Source organism: Musca vetustissima, unplaced genomic scaffold (assembly GCF_032173495.1).
Source record: "Musca vetustissima isolate MV318-11 ecotype Yass unplaced genomic scaffold, APGP_CSIRO_Mvet_v1 utg68353, whole genome shotgun sequence".
Lineage (NCBI taxonomy): Eukaryota > Metazoa > Arthropoda > Insecta > Diptera > Muscidae > Musca > Musca vetustissima.
In genome coordinates, this window is record NW_026885611.1 from 48,713 (window position 1) to 67,717 (window position 19,005).

The window sequence follows — 19,005 nt, forward strand, 5'->3', positions numbered from 1 at the left end:
ATTTAAATGTAGCTACAAACGTGTGTATGTATGTCATGTATGTTATGTCATTTACTTTACTGCACAAGTTAATGTCATGCTGGGAGGATGCCAACGAGACCAAAAAAAAAAAAAACAACGAAATAACAACTGCGGATAAAATTGTAAACCAAGTCAGTGACGAAGGGGGAGGTGTGGTATTTTTAGTAAATGACCCAAATTAAATTAGTAATGTAGAATATTAAATTTTATTTATAATAAATAACATTCTCAAGGGACATGTCAAAATGTAAAAAAAAAAATTGGAAGGAAGGATATGTTGAGGTGTAAATAGTTGTGAATGTGATTTAGAGTTTAAATTCCCTTTCGACATTTAAATTAAAATTTTACATTTCTGATCACGTTTTCTATACGAATAGCATCACTGGACAATTACTAGAATGTACTGTAGAATATTATGATATAAATTTTGGAAAAAAGCCATTGATTAACATCATTTACTTGTTTCCTATTTGAAAATATTCTCTGCTTCTGCATAAAGAAACCAGTAAGGAAAGCTCAAAAGTCGGACTGGGCCGACTATATGATACCCTTCACCACTTTGGGTACATATAAGAGATGTTAGTATCTACAATATCTAAACTTGGAGGACCTTTGAGATGGAATCGGGCGAAATTAAATGTGCTATCTAGATATATATTTGAACCAATTAAAAAATCCCATACACATACCATTCCGAAATCTGTGAAAAATTGCATGTAAAAGGGCAGACTTGGATTCTTTGGTGTACTATTTGTATGAAATCGAGTAAAATTATGTATGGGAGCTGTATATAAACAAATGGACCTATATCAAAATCTGAACCGATTTCAACAAACCTTAACACACGCCATTCTAGACTTATTTCAGTACGCCATGCCAAAATTCGTGCAAATCGAATGATTTTCAGGGACTTTGATGCACCATTTACCTAAAATCTGAAACGATTTTCACGAAACTTTGCACACGTCATTCTGCACATAATTCAGTACGCTATACCAAAATTCGTGCAAATCTAATGATTTTCAGGGACTTTGGTGCACCATTGACCTAAAATCGGGAGAAACTATATATGGGAGCTATATCTAAATCTGAACCGATTATCACGAAACTTAGCACACATCAATCTAGACTTAATTCAGTACGCTGTGCCAAAATTCGTGCAAATTGAATGATTGTCAGGGACTTTTGTGCACCATTTACCTTAAATCGGACGAAAATATATATGGGAGTTATATCTAAATCTGAACCGATTTTCTCCAATTTCAATTGGGTTCGTCCTGGGCCAAATAAGTGACTTGTGCCAAATTTCATTCAATTCCGATTATAAATGCGACCTGTACTTTGTTTACAATTTAACATCAACAGACGGGCGGACATGCATAAATCGACTCAGAAAGTGCTTCTATGGATATTCTCAAAAGGAACCATGGGTCTATCTCGATTTTTTTTTTTTTTGCCTGTTACAAACATATGCACAAAGACATAATACCCTGTACCACGGTGTGGTGAAGGGTATAAACATTCAGATACCTTATGAGAAGGCGTGATCTTCTCGGATGTGGCTTAAGATCTCTCATAAAATATTTTTTCTGGATTTCTATAATAAAAACATTTCCAGTCCATGATAAGAACTTAGGGCATTCTAATAAAAATTGACTGAAGACCAATCCTGGTCTGCATATAAAATCATTTCGTTTTTTCAGAACGTATGATCTCGTATAAGTCCTTTATTTTTTCATGAGAGGAAGGTTCCAATGGATTGGGAAGAATTCATTTCAGTTGAATTCATTTCAGTTGTTAGTTTTAAGATCATTCTGTTAGAAGAAAATATTTTATTATATTGCAAGAACACCTTCAGGACTTCTATTGAAACTCCCTCTGGTCTTTTTTAGATCTTCTGTAGGAAGATATCCTTATCTGCTAAAGGAAGACCATCTGGTGTTCTATAGGAAGACTTTATTGTCTTCTATGATAAAACCTGCTGGTCTTCTATAAGAGGACTTTCTTGACGATAAAAAAATATATTCTAGTCTTCTATAGGAAGACCTCTTTGTCTGCTTCTTGGCCTGATAAAATAAAGACCATCTGTCCTTTCATAAGAAGAACTAATTCTGGTCAATATAAAGAAAACTTCCACTCTTCTGGTCCTGGTCTGCCTAAGAAATCATTTCATTTTTTCAGAATGTAAGATCTCGTATAAGTCCTTTGTTTTTTCATGAGAGGAAGGTTCGTATGGATTGGGAAGAATTCATTTCAGTTGTTAGTTTTAAATAAGATGACACTAACAGATGCAGTCCTTCTTTTCCTATTCATATATTTTTCAGGACAATAAGTATACGTCATCAGGAATTTCATGATCATCCCCATGGCTTATTCCTTCATTTCAATTTCCAAAATTTATTTCTCATGCCTGCAATAATTTATTTGACTTCAATATGTGTTTTTTTTTCGAAGATAGCCAATATCCTTAATTGTATAGCTATGAATGATATCAAAAGTTGAATCAACTTAAAACATATTCTCTTTATCTCTATTCACCATCCTTCGTTCTGCACTGAATATTAATAAATCATGAAATATTCAATATTTCAATTGCGTACGAAACTGAATTTTTACAACTATCCATTCGCCCGAATGTAATGTCAGCCAGGAATCATTTCACTTTTACCAATTCACACTACTATTGTAGACAATGGTGCCCTGCTGCCCTGTCTCTCCTTTACAAAGCGAAGAGGATAAGCTATGTAATAAACTTTTGCAAATTTGTACGATGCAAATTGCATAAATTTGAAAATTTTAACATTTTCTTTCATTTTTGTTGTTGTTGTAGCTGTAACTATTCCAATCTATATTTAATGTTTGTATGAATGTGTCTACTTCTTCCTCTTTTCCTGTCATTCTTTTAGGTGTTCTGGAAGCGGAATTTCAAGAAAACGATGTGAATGTCATACCAATAACGTATCCTTTTGCGACGTCACACATTTGGTGGCCCATAAATCATGCCGAAGAATTTAATATCAAGTTCGATTTCCGCAGTAGCCGTACAGCGGCTATACTGGCATACAGCGATGTGACAACACAAGACGGAAATGGTTTCTGGGAGGTAAGTGTCGAATAAATGTCTTAAGAATGATTCTGTGAGTGACAGACTGACTGACGAACGGAATGAATAACCGACTGACGGAATGTGAGTTTTTCTGTCTATTTGACAGTGTAATATATAGAGTGTGAATCGCATATATATTCTAAAACAGACGATACACTGCACATTGCAATATTGGAGTGTATTTGTAAGTAGTGAAGTTATGATATTTCGTGTGTGTGAGTGAGTATGGGTGGGAATATCCTTAAATAAATGATTATGCCATATTGCACAAATCGACGAACGCTTAAAATTGTGAGATTCCAGGAAATTTGAAGACGAGGGCTGATTGGGCAATGTCAAAAATATGTAAAAACCAGCAAGCGGTGCAGTATAGTCGGACGGGGCCGACCATATGATACCCTACAAATCTTCCACGATAACTAACTGTGTGTGGTTCTACATTCTAGCTTGAGAAATATTTCGTGATATTTGCAATCTCTTGACCGACTAGAGGTCAACAAATGTTACTAATATTCAGTACAGCCTTTCTAATTACTTGTCCAACATCCATTCGCCGTGTGTTGTGTTGTGATGTTCGGCTTTCAATTGTGGCCTATGATCAGTGTTGCCAATTTAGCACTTTTAGTGCTAGATTTAGCACGTTTTAAACTCCTTTAGCACCAAAAAAATCACTCTAGCACCTAGCACTTTTTTTAGCATTTTTAATTTGTTCCAAGATTTTTTCAAAATTCTTAGTATCACTTCAAAAAATTGTCGTTTTTCGATTTCATATCGACACATTGAAGTTTCTGTATGTTTTACATGGTGGATTTGATTTTCCTATGTTTTTCCAGTGATTGGAGCAGTATGGTCGACGGGGCTATCCATATGATGATGATATGAAACTACCACAAGACTTAAATTTTCTGCGAAACTTATTGCCGTGTCGGTGGAAAATTCTGCGATATGTCCACCTCCTGGGTTATAATAATACTACAATATCAGAACATAACATGTAAAAATGATTTTAAGTTTGGCCCGTCCGAACTTTTTATATCCTCCACCATGAGGATGAACATCAAAATATCTAAAATTAATTGGGCCTCATAGGAGAAAACTCATGTTATGATAGAACCCTGAACATACCGAAAATACGTGGTAAACAGATATTGAAATTCTCGAAAGATCCAATAGTAGGGCTATCAAATTACAGTCAATTCGGCCGTTATGAGAACCCAAAATACAAAATTACATCCAATTTGATAGAAAAAGTGTAAAAAACCCCATATTAAGTGGGCTAACCTTGAACGTGGGTCAGTATTAAAAAAAATAGTACGGAAATGTGCTATACAATGTGAACCCAAAATATAAAACTACAGCCAATTTGATTAAAAGACGGGTCAAAAAATCCTATATTGGCAGGTACAATATTACGCCGGATAAAAAAGAAACTAGACCTCAAGCTTGAACAAATATATTGTTTTATTAGTATAATCATCAAAAGGTCGAACAAAACCACACAGAATAAAGCTGATTGAGAATATACAGTAGAACTTCGACAATTCGTACCTCGATAATTCGTAACAAACTGTCGGTCCCTTGAAAAATCTCGATATTCGTATTTTTTTATTTTAACCTCGTTAATTCGTAATCTCGATAATTCGTCATCTTCGATAACTTGTAAAAATTTGCTGGTCCCTTGAATTACGAATTATCGAAGTTCTACTGTATATGTAATACTTTGTGGTGTCTCCGGTGAATATTTCGACGTGTTGCAAACGGAATGACAAATTTAATATAGACTCCACTTTATGGTGGAGGTTATAAAACACTGTGAACAATTTAGTGTATATAAAACAATATAATTTAAATAAATTTAAGGTTAGCTTGACTTCTCTTGGCCAGAAAAAATGTCATGGAATTTGTTTTAATTGTCTTCCTAAAGCCTAGGTTCATTTAATTAAAGAAATATTGACAGATCATTATCAAAGCAGCCATGGTTTTTGTTGAGTAGATTTCCCGTATTTATTGGATTATTGGTGTTCGGGTTATCAAGAAAAAAAAACATGAAGATCCGTATACTAAAATGTGCGTCCAGGACCAATATTTCGTGACGTTACAAGCTGTTGTAACACAAATACATATAACATCCCCACAAAATATAAAATATAATCAAATTTCTTTATATTCATTTTTAGCACTTTTTTCTGGCACTTTTGTAAAATTTTTAGCACTTTTTAGCATATTTTTCAACAAAATCTAGCACTTTTTCTCAATCAAGTTTTGGCAACACTGCCTATGATCGACAAGAAAAACATAAAAAATTAAGTTTTCGGTCCAGTTCATCCCAATCAGATATTATGATCATAACCGAAAATTAAATTCGTGGTACTTGACCATACCTCGATCCTCATGAAAAATTTAAAAGCGATCAGAGATACATTTCCGCTATCTAGTGTGGTAATGGGTTACTAAATAATATATGAATACATAAGCACCTGTAAATATTTAAGTTTATCTAGTGTGGTAATGGGTTACTAAATAATATATGAATACATAAGCACCTGTAAATATTTAAGTTTAACTCCCACATCTGAGTGCATACGACCATATAATTGGTATCAGTTTAAAGGTCAACCACTCGTCTCGGGTCTTTGTTCTTCAAGGGTTAATATATACGCTATGGAATACAAATTTTGTCATTTTTCACACAAAAGTCAGGGTCCATTTGACCCGCTAAATATTGACCGATCTTTATCAAAAAAGACATCCTTATTCTTTGGCCCAATCCCCTTCTCCATGCAAAAATTCACGGTGTTTGGGCCATAATTGCGGCCTCTGGAGCGACCAGAAAAACCGACACAAATAATGTTTTTGGTCCATTTCATCCCCTAAATATTAACCGATCTTTTCCAAAAACAATAGGGGTCTTCATTTTCCAGAACCCATCCTACATGCAAACTTTCGTGAAGATTGGTCCATAACTGTGGCCTGTATCGTGTTTACATATTATAATGGACAGACGGACGGATGGACACACATGTCTAGATGAGAGTTATCGTTCCACTGGAAATGAGAGTTATCGTTCCACTTCTTCCAGTACCTTCCCCACAAAGGATCAATATTTTACAAACTTCTAAGTTTCACATGAAGCTATCGCAATATCATCGAAACTTTACACAACGTAATGTTTTTACCTCACCTGGATCATTAATTTTAATAACCATGCCTGTATAATTTTGGAAAATCGGACTTATCAATCCACCTCTTCTAGTACCTTCCGAGCAAAGGATAGGAATATTCAATGTCAGTGAAACTTTGCACTTGGTAATGTCTTAACCTAACTTGGATCATGTCCGAAAATGGGATCGGTCGGTGCACTCCATCTGGTACCTTTATCACAAAATGTAAAAATGTTGTAAATTCTCATCCAATATCAAGCGAATCATAGCCTAGATTAAGACCGAATATCGGTCCAATTCGTTTACCCCACAAAGGGCCAACATTTTGAAAATTTGGTAATTCAATACCAATCTAATGGTGTGTACTAAATATTTACTTTCATACTTAAATAAATATCTGAGATTGGACCCATCGGTCCACTACTTCTGGCATCTACCCCACAAAATGGTAAAAATTGTGCTGAAAATTAAGTTTATTCGTAATATTTTTATTTATCGTAATATTTTTATCAAGCCTGTATAATGTTGGAGGGTGGGACTGATCGGTATACTACTTCTAGTACCTCTCCCCCAAAGAGACAAAATTTTGAATTTTTGTAAATATCATATTTAGGGAACGGAATATTAGGATTTAAAATATTGCACATCATACTATTTTTGACAAGTCTAGATTAAATCCGAAAATTGGACCCAACGTCCACTCCTTCTGTCAACGTGTTGAAAATTCGTTAATACAACTTCTTGAATGGCTATCATGCCATATTCATTTATAAATTTGTATGTATATCGTCGTCTCATGCTATCTAAATGACGCAAATTTATGTTAGCCAAAAAACCTTAGCTCCTCTTGAAAACAATAAAAGTAGTGGTGGGTATCTTAAAGTCGGTCCTGATCTAATGACAAATTATGTACTGGGTTTGCCGCAAGGTAATGGATTGCATATATCGGTTTTTACATATTCAACTAAGAATCCCATATTATATAGATCATTTAAGATCTATTAAATAATTAAGTTGTATAATCTTGATTGGAAATGGCTACGCCTCTGCCCAGTCATATTTTTTCTGATTCCAATACACTGATTTTACAACTGTACCATAATTTTGTTAAAAATATAAAAATAGGTAACACAATTGTTGTGGGTAAAAATGTTAATTCAAGGTCAAGAGCAGGTCAGATTGATAAGGTCATACGTGACAAATTCACTTACACCTGGCGTTAGTCAGGAAGTTAAGATTAAACTAACTAACCACATATGCATGAATGATTGTGATCACTTACTTAACATGTATTTTTTTCAACTAAATACATGCTACCTAGGTAGCAAAAATGCGTCGTTGGTAAAAATGTACAGTAGTGGCTAAAAATCTTAAACCCTGTTTGCGAACAGGTAACCACAATAATTAGTACAAATACTAAAACCCCATTGGCTAGTCGCAAAAACATGTTTTAATTTTAATAACCTACACACTTACGAATGACCTTGCCCTCATTGAGGTAAAAAATGAGATCAAAAACAAATGTCTATTCAAAGGGAATAGGCACTCGTGGAATACCTAGTAACGCTAACTAAATGTAGTACAAAATACCTGTACTAACATTTTAGTATAAAAACTAGACACATCTCTGCAGTGAAGTATCATTCGTTGTAAAACCTTTTCAAATTAAACATCACAAGGAATCACCATGGAAGATAAATCCATCACTTACGTTCTATTCATGTACCGCGAACAATTGCGTAAAGCAGATACATCATCGATGCGTCTAAATCGCACCAAACTAACACTCACCGATAAACTGATCAAGAAAAATGTGAGCAATCTGAAAAAGTGCAGCACCGATGATGTCCTGGCCATAAGTCGCAACATTGTCTTCCAATCGAAACTGAAACAACAAATACAACGGGCAAATCAAACAAAACGCTTGGCCACCAAGTTGGGGCATTGAAGGACAGAAGGTGTAACTGGATAATGGCATGCATTGGATCGTGGATCAAAATGAAATAAAAAAAGATATTAATTTAAGTGGAATTTAATTCGTTTAGTTTTAAGAAAATATTGTTTATTTTAAATAAAACAATATACGAAATCTCAAATATGTTTGTTATTTATTAATATATTTTCTCGAAACTTTGGGTTGGACATTTATTATGTATTCTGGTGGGGGTATGGTTTACACCACCACATGTACAACATTATCACATACACTTAACCCTGTATGTTGTCAGTTGTGAGCTCTAGAGAAAGAAGAAATTTAAAAGAAGTCATTTTTTTGGATTTGTCTTCTTCGCACGCTCTGCACCAGTTAATTCCCTCGCATCGAATCTTTAGTAAGTGGGTCTGGCTGTTGTCGCCCAGGACTTTCAACAGACAGAAAATGAGGCGAGACCTTGTGAAGAAGTATTGAAAAATTCACATTTTTCTCCAAGACAATTTTTTATACATTCAGATATAAGCCGGACTAGGGTGTAAACACTATGATAAGTGCCTAACCGAAGTATTGGCATTAATCTCAATGGATCAAATCCGTTACGAACAATTTGGAGAAGATTTACAAATGTGCGCCCGTTCGTCTGTGTGGTCGGCTGATTTGCGGGATAACTCTCGCAGGGAGTAACCAATTCCATTCAAACTTTGCACATCATAATATTTCTTGCAAACTTAGTTCAAGTTCAAAGTTGAGGTGTGTAGGTGCACTCCTTCTGGTATCTCCCCACAATTTTATAATATCATGTTAACGGACTATCCGATTTGAACCAAACTTTGTACAACATCTTATCTTTACCAATCCTAGATTAACTCCGAAGATGGGACCCATTAGTTTACTCCTTCTGCTACTTATACCCTACACAACTATGTTGTCAGGGTATTATAGCTTTATGCAGCCCCAAGAGTTTGTAACGGCGCGAAATATTGGTCCTAGACCCACCTTTACGTATACCGATCGTCATATCTCGACTAGATGAGTCGATCTAGACATGTGGTCCGTACGTCTGTCCATTATAATTTATAACCACGATACAGGCCACAGTTATGGACCAATCTTCACAAAATTTTGCATGTAGGATGGGTTCTGGCTAATGAAGACCCCTATTGTTTTTGGTAATGATGCGTTAATATTAAGGGGATGAAATGGACCAAATACTTAATTTCTGTCGGTTTTTCTGGTCGCTCCAGAGGCCGCAATTATGACCCGGACATCGGGAAATGTTACATGGAGAAGGGCATCGGGCCAAAGAATAAGCATGCCTGCTTTGATAAAGATCGGTCAATATTTAGCGGATCAAATGGACCCCAACTTTTGTGTGAAAAATTACAACATTTTTATTCTGGGGCGTATATACTTGCTCCTGAAGGACCAAATACTAAAAGGGTTGGATTATCGGTCAATATTCCAAGGGTCGAATCAACCAAAACCTAAAGTGACCAATTTTTTTTATTTCATTACGTAAAAATTTACTTCAAGAAAAAAATTGGAAAATATGCCAGGGTTAGGAAGTGGAATTTTTGATCTATAAGCGGTAAAAAGGGTGCAAATATCACGAAATATTGCCCCGGCTCAGAATATAGAACCGCAGAATGTTTGCTTTTCGTGGTAGTTGTGTAGGGTATCATGTGGTCGGCCCAGTCCGACTATACTGCTCCGCTCACTGGTTCCAGGTTTAATTGTTGGACTTTACCTCCTTTACTTCATTTCTAGCAACCTTTGCTAAACGTTGCATTAAATGTTCAACTTCTCATCTATTATTTGCTTAGACCTCATTCAAATACACAATTTTTTGTTTTTTTTTCAATTTTGTTCTTGTTTTATTTCAAATAAACAATGATAACTTAAAATAAATCGAATTAAATTCTACTTAAATTAATTATTTCCGATGCGGAATAGGCCTCCAAAAATCCGTTACTTTTCAACTTTGTTTCAAAGATAAGCAAATCATTCCATCCAAGATCAGATCAAATCCTTTCTCCAGTATCGCCTTCTGTCCATCAATGTCCCAATTTGGTGGCCAAGCGTTTCGTTTGATTCGCCCGTTGTATTTGTTGTTTCAGTTTCGATTGGAAGACAATGTTGCGACTTATGGCCAGGACATCATCGGTGCTGCACTTCTTTAGATTGCCCACATTTTTCTTGATCAGTTTATCGGTGAGTGTTAATTTGGTGCGATTCAGACGCATCGATGATGTATCCGCTTGGCGTAATTGTTCGCGATACATAAAGAGGACGTAAGTGATGGATTTATCTTCCATGGTGATTCCTGGTGATGTTTACTTTGGAGAGATTTCAAAACGAATGATATTTCGCTTCAGATGTGTCCCGAGTTTATATACTAAAAAGTTAGTACAGGTATTTTGTACTAAATTTTAGTCACAGCTACTAGGTATTTGGAGCAAGGTCATTCTTAAATATGTTGGTGAGTGTGTGTGTGTGTTTGTACATGAACAAATAATATGTCACTTTGACTAACCACTAAATTTAGTTGTTTGTACTAAATATTTATTTTACCTGTTTGAAAAAACCAATAACAAAAAAATATTGTCTTTTTTGGGGGGAAATACCCAAAAAGGGTAATATTTGCCAAAACATATTTGGTTTATGGTTTTGTGTGTGTGTGTTTTTTTTTATGGTCAGCTACCTATGTGGCATTTTGCTCTAGAATATGTAAATATTATTATTTAGTTAGTGTAACTAAATTTTAATTAGTGAATATAACCAACCATTCATGCAAGTGTGGTTGTGCGGTTATACATTTATAGCATCACTTGGTGACTAGCGCCAGGTGTATATGTAACCTGATAATTTACCATATTTTGGTCTGCTTTAGTTTTACACAAATAAAGAGCAAATTAAAGGCTATTCATGGGTTTCTTTTGAAGATTTGAATTATGTCCTTGGTTAAAAGAAGACATTAATGGCCTCAAGTAAGACATCCCTTAAGGGGACCCCCCCCCCCCCCCCCCCGCATTCTCGGGGTCAACATTTTTTGATTTAATTCGATTCTACACTAATAAAAAATTTCAAGTGAAAATCTCAAAAACTCTTGAAAATATAGCCGATTTATTGTGTCAGCATCAAGTGACGGCTAAAGGGCTTCTCAAACTTTAAACGCGTTTTCTCATTTGCGAATGGCGGGCACGATAACTCAAAAACTAATAACCCAATCGATTCCAAATTTGTACACGTTTCTCTGTGAGTGTATAGCTATCGTATGAACTAGGATAAAGCCAATCGGTGAAGATATTCCTTATTTTTTAACTTGGTTTTTGGTCAAAATTCGGCGATTTTTCAAAAATATTTTTTCAAAGGTCCGCCATTTTGTTAATTTTAGAGCGAAGTCAATAATCCTAGTTCATACGAGAGCCAGACATGTACTCTTTCTAACACCGTTGGAATTTTCGGCCATCAAAAATAAGGACTATTATTTAATTACAAAAAACAACAACAAAGCAATAACAAAAATTTTTTGTAAATTATTTTTCTTCAATTTTAAATCTTCAATTATATATGTGCAAAGTTACAAACCTTAACAAGCATTGGTTTTGATTTACCAGCCCATTGAAAATCTTGAAAAATTAAAATCGAGAATGGGTGGGGTTCCCTTAAAAGAAGACATCAAGTAAGACATCCCTTAAGTAAAGGACAAAACTCGCACGGTGCCGACATTGTGATACCCTACACCAATTTGGGTCAAAGACATAAAATAACCAGTGAACGGAGCAGTATATTCGAACGGGGCCGACCATATGATGCCCTACACAACTTCCAAGAAAATCTATCTTTCTGTGGTTATATATTCTGATCATGGAAAATATTTCGCTATATTTGCACCCTCTCGACCGACTAGAGGTCAACAAATATTACTAATATTCAGTACATCTCTTCTAATTACTTGTCCAGATAGCCTTCACGGCTCGACTCGAAAAAGCGCAACAAATTAAGTTTTCGTTCCACCTCATCCCAATATTATTATCTGACCATCAACGAAAATTATAGGCGTTGTCCTTGACCATACCTGGATCCTCACGGAAAATTTCGCTTCTAGTGTGGTAATGTGTTACTAAATAATATCTGAGTACGTAAGCACCTGTAAATATTTAAATGTAACTTCCACCTCCGAGTACATACGACGACATAATTGGTATCAATTTAAAGGTCAACCACTCCTCTTCGATATACTATCAACTTCTTGGGACTATGTCCTTCAGGAGTAAATATATACGCCATAGAATACAAATTTTGTCATTTTTCACACAAAAGTCAGGGACCATTTGACCCGCTAAATATTGACCGATCTTTATCAAAACAGGCATCCTTATTCTTTGGCCCAATCCCCTTCTCCATGTAAAAATGTGCGATGTTTGGCCCATAATTGCGGTCTCTAGAGCGACCAGACAAAAATTTAGTTTTTGGTCCATTTCATCCCCTAAATATTAACCGATCTTTACGAAAAACAATAGAGGTCTTCATTAGCCAGAACCCACCCTACATTCAAATTTTCGTGAAGATTGGTCCATAACTGTGGCCTGTATCGTGTTTACAAATTATAATGGACAGACGGACAAACGGATACACATGTCTAGATCGACTCAGCTAGTCGAGATATGACGATCGGTATACTTAAAGGTGGGTCTAGGGCCAATATTTCGTGGCGTTACAAAATCTTGGGGCTGCACAAAGCTATAATACCCTGACAACATAGTTTTGTAGGGTATAATAAAGCTAGATATAACTGATTCAGAACTTATCAGTAAATAACTTTTGCTCTGTTGTTATAATAACGAAACGGCAAACCATTTCTAGTCACAAAAATTTCCCCACCACCCTCGTTCCATTTTCGAACGTTCCATTACAAAATTTAAATGCATGTGTGTGTGTATGTGACATTTGGTTTACCGGAAATATTTCGGTTATTATTAAGTTTTGTCGCAAATCAAATCAATCATTGGAGACAAAAAATCACATTTGAATATTGTGATTGAATCTGCGACAAATGAATACTAAAATATTTTATTATTATGTTGAAAATCAAATCTCTCTCGCACACAGAGATGATAAATCAACGATTTAAATCACATTTTCAGATAATAATTTACGGTAGTGGCCCGTTTTTTTATACCCTCCAACATAGTATGGAGGGTATATTAATTTTGTTTTTCCGTTTGTAAGTTATCAAAATGATAATTTCCGAACCTATAAAGTATATATATTCTTGATAGGCATAAATTCTATTAGGCTATATCGGTCCACGTTTAGGCATAGCTCCTATATAAGGGATTTTAGAGGTCTTGAGCGCGTTTTTCAATCGAATTCGCTGAAATTTTGTAAATTGGGTTCCTATTGGGTACCAAATTTCCAATTTTTTTCATCTCAAGCACCTGCCAATATACCTATGCTGGAGGGTATCCAAAGTTCAGCCCGATATCCAACAAACAGCAAAAAGATCTACAAATTTTAGATAGGTTTCAAATATCTAGGTAAAATAAAAACTACGACATCATGAGTTTTGATAATTCCCCGTCCCATTACTTGATTAATTTAAGGGAACCCCACCCATTCCCGATTTTAATTTTTCAAGATTTTCAGTGGGCTGGTAAATCAATACCAATGCTTGTTAAGGTTTGTAACTTTGCACATATATATTTGAAGATTTAAAAGAGAAGAAAAATAAATAAAAAATAATTTACAAAAAAATTTTGTTATTGTTTTGTTGATGTTTTTTGTAATTAAAGAAAAGTCCCAATTTTTGATGGCGGGCATGACTCCCCACTGGAACATCGGAATCCGAAAATTCCAACGGTGTTAGAAAGGGTACATGTCTGGCTCTCGTATGAACTAGGATTATTGACATCGCTCCAAAATTAACAAAATGGCGGACCTTTAAAAAAATTGTAGAAAATCGCCTATTTTGACCAAAAACCAAGTTAAAAAATAAGGAAGATCTTCACCGATTGGCTTTATCCTAGTTCATACGATAGCTATACACTCACAGAGAAACGTATAAAAATTTTGAAACGATCGGATCATTAGTTTTTGAGTTATCGTGCCCGCCATTCGCAAAAGAGAAAAACGCGTTTAAAGTTTGAGAAGCCCCTTAGCCGTCAACTGATGCTGACACAATAAATCGGCTATATTTTCAAGAGTTCTTGAGATTTTCACTTGACATTTTGTAGGGACATTCTTGAATTAGAGTAGATTCGAATTAAATAAAAAAAATTGACCCCGAGAATGGGAGGGTCCCCTTAAAGTAAAAACGTTATCCGTCCGTCTGTCTGTCCATGTTAAATTGTGAACAAAGTACAGGTCGCATTTATTATTCGAATTGGATGAAATTTGGCACAGCTCATTCATTTGGCCCAAGGACGAACCTTACTGAAATTGGGAAATATCGGTTCAGATTTAAATATAGCTCCCATATATATTTTCGTCCGATTTAAGGTAAATGGTGCACTAAAGTCCCTATATATATTTCGATTTGCACGAAATTTGGTATAGCTTACTGAAATAAGCCTAGATATAGCTCTCACATATACATTTTCGTCCGATTTAAAGTAAATGGTGCACTAAAGTCCCTATATATTTTTCGATTTGCACGAAATTTGGCATATCGTACTGAATAAAGTCCAGAATGATGTGTCTTATGTTTCGTGAAAATCGGTTCAGATTTAGATATAGCTCCCATATATATTTTCGTCCGATTTATGGTAAATGGTGCACTAAAGTCCCTAGATCACATACATATTCTCGTCCGATTTTGTGTAAAAGGTTTACCACATACATTTCATTCGATTTGCACGAAAATTGTATAGCGTACTGAATTAAGTCTAGAATGATGTGCGTTAAATTTCGTGAAAATTGGTTAAGATTTAGATATAGCTTCCATATATATTTTCTTCCGATTTAAGGTAAATGGTGATCCAAAGTCCCTATATCGTTCGATTTGCACATAGATTCGAATTTGACATAGCGTACTGACTTAAGTCTAGAATGATGTACGTTAATTTTCCTGAAAATGCAGATTTTGATATATCTGCCACCTAAAATCGGACGAATATATATGTCCGATTTTCGGTAAATGGTGCACCAAACTCCACCGATTGACACGACATTTTGCTCAACGTATTCAATTGAGATTAGATTGATTGCGCTTTTTTTGTAATGGGTGAAGATGCAGACATAGCTTCCAAATATATTTCGAACTGGTGTCTGATTGATATTATCGAATCGTATGTATCAAGTGTGCTATAAATCGATTTACCCAAATTTGTCCCATTGAAATTTAGCATAGGTTGCCGGAAAGCATGTATATGGATTGATGTTAGTCGGTTCATTTATTGATAAAGATCAAATCAAAACAATTGTTTTTAATGGAATTAAAAAAATGAGAATACCCATATGTAGAATATACCCAAAGTGGTGAAGGGTATCATATAATCGGCCCAGCCCGACTTTACTATATTTTTACTGGTTTTTTCTTTCGAGTCGGGCTTAATGATCGAATTTTTGCAATGAAAAGGAATGCCAAGAAGAAGAAAAAAGAAGAACCCACCATTATGCGATGCGTTTCGCCGTTGGCTAAGGTCATATATTGCTAACTTGTATTTATATCGCAGTTAATGCGAAGTTGTATCTGCGAATTAAATTCAATTTTATCAAGTTCCGATATTTGTCTTCACTCTAGAAACAGTCCCATTCGAAGCTGATTTTTAGTTAGAAAGTTCGCTATACATTGAGAACCCAAAATACCAAAATACAGCCTATTCCGCTAAAAAATGTGCCCTACATATATAAAATGCCGAAACTCTGTTATATGCGACAATACAGAAACGTGGACCGATATATCCCACTTGCAATACCAAACATCGTAGGAGTATTAGCAATGTCTGTGCAATTTTCGCAGCTCATGATTTCAACAGCAGGAGGGACAGACAGGCATAAATATACATATAATTTTATACTGATCAAGAATATGTTCTATGGGGTATGTGAGGTGTTGTGAGAACCTGATCTATCAAATTGAAGCTGATTAGATTGAAAAACGTGTCCAAAAACTTCAAAATACCGAATATTTGCTGTAACGGTTATATGGAAGCTACAACGATATATGGGCCAATATTGATAATTTTTGACTGACATGGGTAAATCAATTATTTTTTATTCCACCCAACAATAAATATACTTTATAGGGTCTCAGGTTTATTTGATGTTTTGAGGTTTTGAAAACGGAATGACTAATTTAATATTCACTCCACCTTGTGGGGAGAGTGGACTTTTAAAATACTTAAAATCGATCAGAAGTTTGCATATGTGGGCTATGTCATGATAAATGGCTGCCGAAAATGATGCGCAACCTTTGTATGTTCTGTGAAGAAGATTATAAACACCACGGTCCCGGAATGCCAAATTACAGCCGCATCTTAATTGGGCAATATATTGATTTAAAGGGTTTGGAAAAATCAGGTTAAAACTGGTTCAGATGAGAATTGGCTCATAGCTCATATGTGAGCTACACCATATGAGCCATCAACCATTTCTCACCAATTTCATAGGGTTCATCATTGAACCAATTAAATGAGCCTTGCCAAATTTCGCCTCTATTTGATAGTAAATATGTATATATAATTTAGAAATTGTAAATACGTCATAGACTCGGACACCACTATTGTTCATTGTTAATTTCATTTATTTGCTCATCATTTCATAAATCAAAAAACTATACTAATATTGTTTCAATTTCTCTCTTCTTTTTTTGTTTACTTTTATGTAATTCGGAAATCTCAACACAAAATTTGCAATTTCAACAATTATGCGAAAACACACAAAATCCATCTGTCATGCGAATAATGATGATTTGACATTACCAACAACGACGGAATCTGTTTTGTGGAACGTCACCGGAATAATGTGTGTGTCCCTGTGTGTGTGTGTGTTTGTGCAAATGGAAAATGCCAACGGAACAACTGGACATCATAAAAACAAAAATATGGTACACGTGGCTGCTGTGCACTCATCTGTGTCATGCCTACGAACATGTTCCGTGCCTGTCGTCCGCATGTCTATGTCCACCGTCTGATGGACATATGGAATTGACTCGAACTCTTGTTGGACAAAACGGAAACGATAACACAAATTCATCTAAAAATAACACATAAACACACACACATGCATATACACTCGCCGAACAACAACACCAACGGAAATGCAATTCAACAACGGAAATTGAAAATACCTATTCATGTTTGAATTGACGCGCCTCACCCCACCCCAACCTTTTGTGCGACTAACTGCAGATTCGTTTGGCAGCCGATAAACTCTGCTTTGACTTAGTACCCAATGTCCAGAACAATGTCACACTGGCCATTGTGGTCAAGATAAATCGGGCCACCTCTTGGCATTCCGTCGAACTAGACTATCGAGATGGCGAAATTAAATTTACCGTCGACTATCACCATCAGCGCACCGAAATGTATGGCCTGACCTTTAACATCGGTGACAAATTGATCATCGGCAGCAGTTTAAAGTCAGCCGCATCTGGTCTCGTCGGCTGCATACGAGACATCGAGATTAACGGTCATCTGATAGAGCCCCGTCACGTGGTCAAGACGGAACGGGTGGTGGGCGAAGTGGCGCTGGACAATTGCCAGTACATTGATCCGTGTAAACGGCCCAACACTTGTGAGCATGGCGGCAAGTGTTTCGTCAAGGATGACCGGGTGACTTGTGACTGCAAACACACCGGCTACATTGGCAAAAACTGTCATTTCACCAAATACCGTAAAACCTGTGAGGAGCTGGCCCTGCTGGGCTATACCAAATCGGATGTCTATCTAATTGACATCGATGGCAATGGAGTCTTTCCGCCGGCCCATGTCAAATGTGACTTCCAGAGTTTGGAGAATGCAACGAAAACAATTGTCGAACACAACTTGCCCAGTCAAGTGGATGTGCGTTCGTCACGTGATTCGGACTTTAGCTTCAATATACGCTATCGTGAATTCTCACCGGAAATGTTGCAGGAATTGATCTCGCATTCGCTGTACTGTACACAATATATCAAATATGATTGCTATAAGGCACAGTTGGAATTGCATTCGGCAACGTGGTTTACTTCGTCGGCTAAAAATCATACTGTGGATTTTCTGGGCAATGTTAAGAGGTATGTACATAGCTAAGTGAGTGTGTATGTGCGTGTGCGTACGTGTAAATGGTAGTATGTAGTGTAAGCAATTTTGGGGTCAAACATGATTCAATCATGTCAAGTCACTAATTGAATTAATGAAGTTGCCGAATATTGAAATGGGGAGGGAGAGAAGGGTTTTAAATGTTGGAAAATGTTTCGATTCGAAATGGAAAAATATCGAAAAATTACTACGTTGTTTTCTAAAAGGTTTTTTTATCCTCGGACAAAACTGTGAAATTACCAATCGTTTCGGGTTCCGGTAAACGTCGTTACAGAAAAATTTCGATATGTGTCCACTTTTAGGTATTTTGAAAAGTTATTTTCCAAGTTAAGAGACTGTCATTTGGCCTTCCGGGTTTTTCGAGTGTGAAAACATCTTTGCAGCAAAATTTTAATTTGTATACCCTACACAACTATGTTGTCAGGGTATTATAGCTTTGTGCAGCCCCAAGAGTTTGTAACGCCGCGAAATATTGGTCCTAGCCCCACCATTAATTATACCGATCGTCATATCTCGACTAGCTGAGTCGATCTAGATATG

At 35.9% G+C, this 19,005-nt stretch overlaps 1 protein-coding gene across 1 annotated transcript in view; it reads left to right on the forward strand.

Annotated features, from left to right (window-relative positions):
* The window catches only part of LOC133332838 (axotactin-like), a gene marked incomplete at both ends in the record, with an annotated part of 52,879 nt that extends 34,439 nt beyond the window's left edge, over window positions 1–18,440 (forward strand). Inside the window, 2 exons of the mRNA XM_061541208.1 lie at window positions 2,928–3,124; window positions 17,575–18,440. Coding sequence (XP_061397192.1) covers window positions 2,928–3,124; window positions 17,575–18,440 — 1,063 coding nt within the window. The remainder of the gene's footprint in view (window positions 1–2,927; window positions 3,125–17,574) is intronic.
* Between the last annotated feature and the right edge of the window lie 565 nt (window positions 18,441–19,005).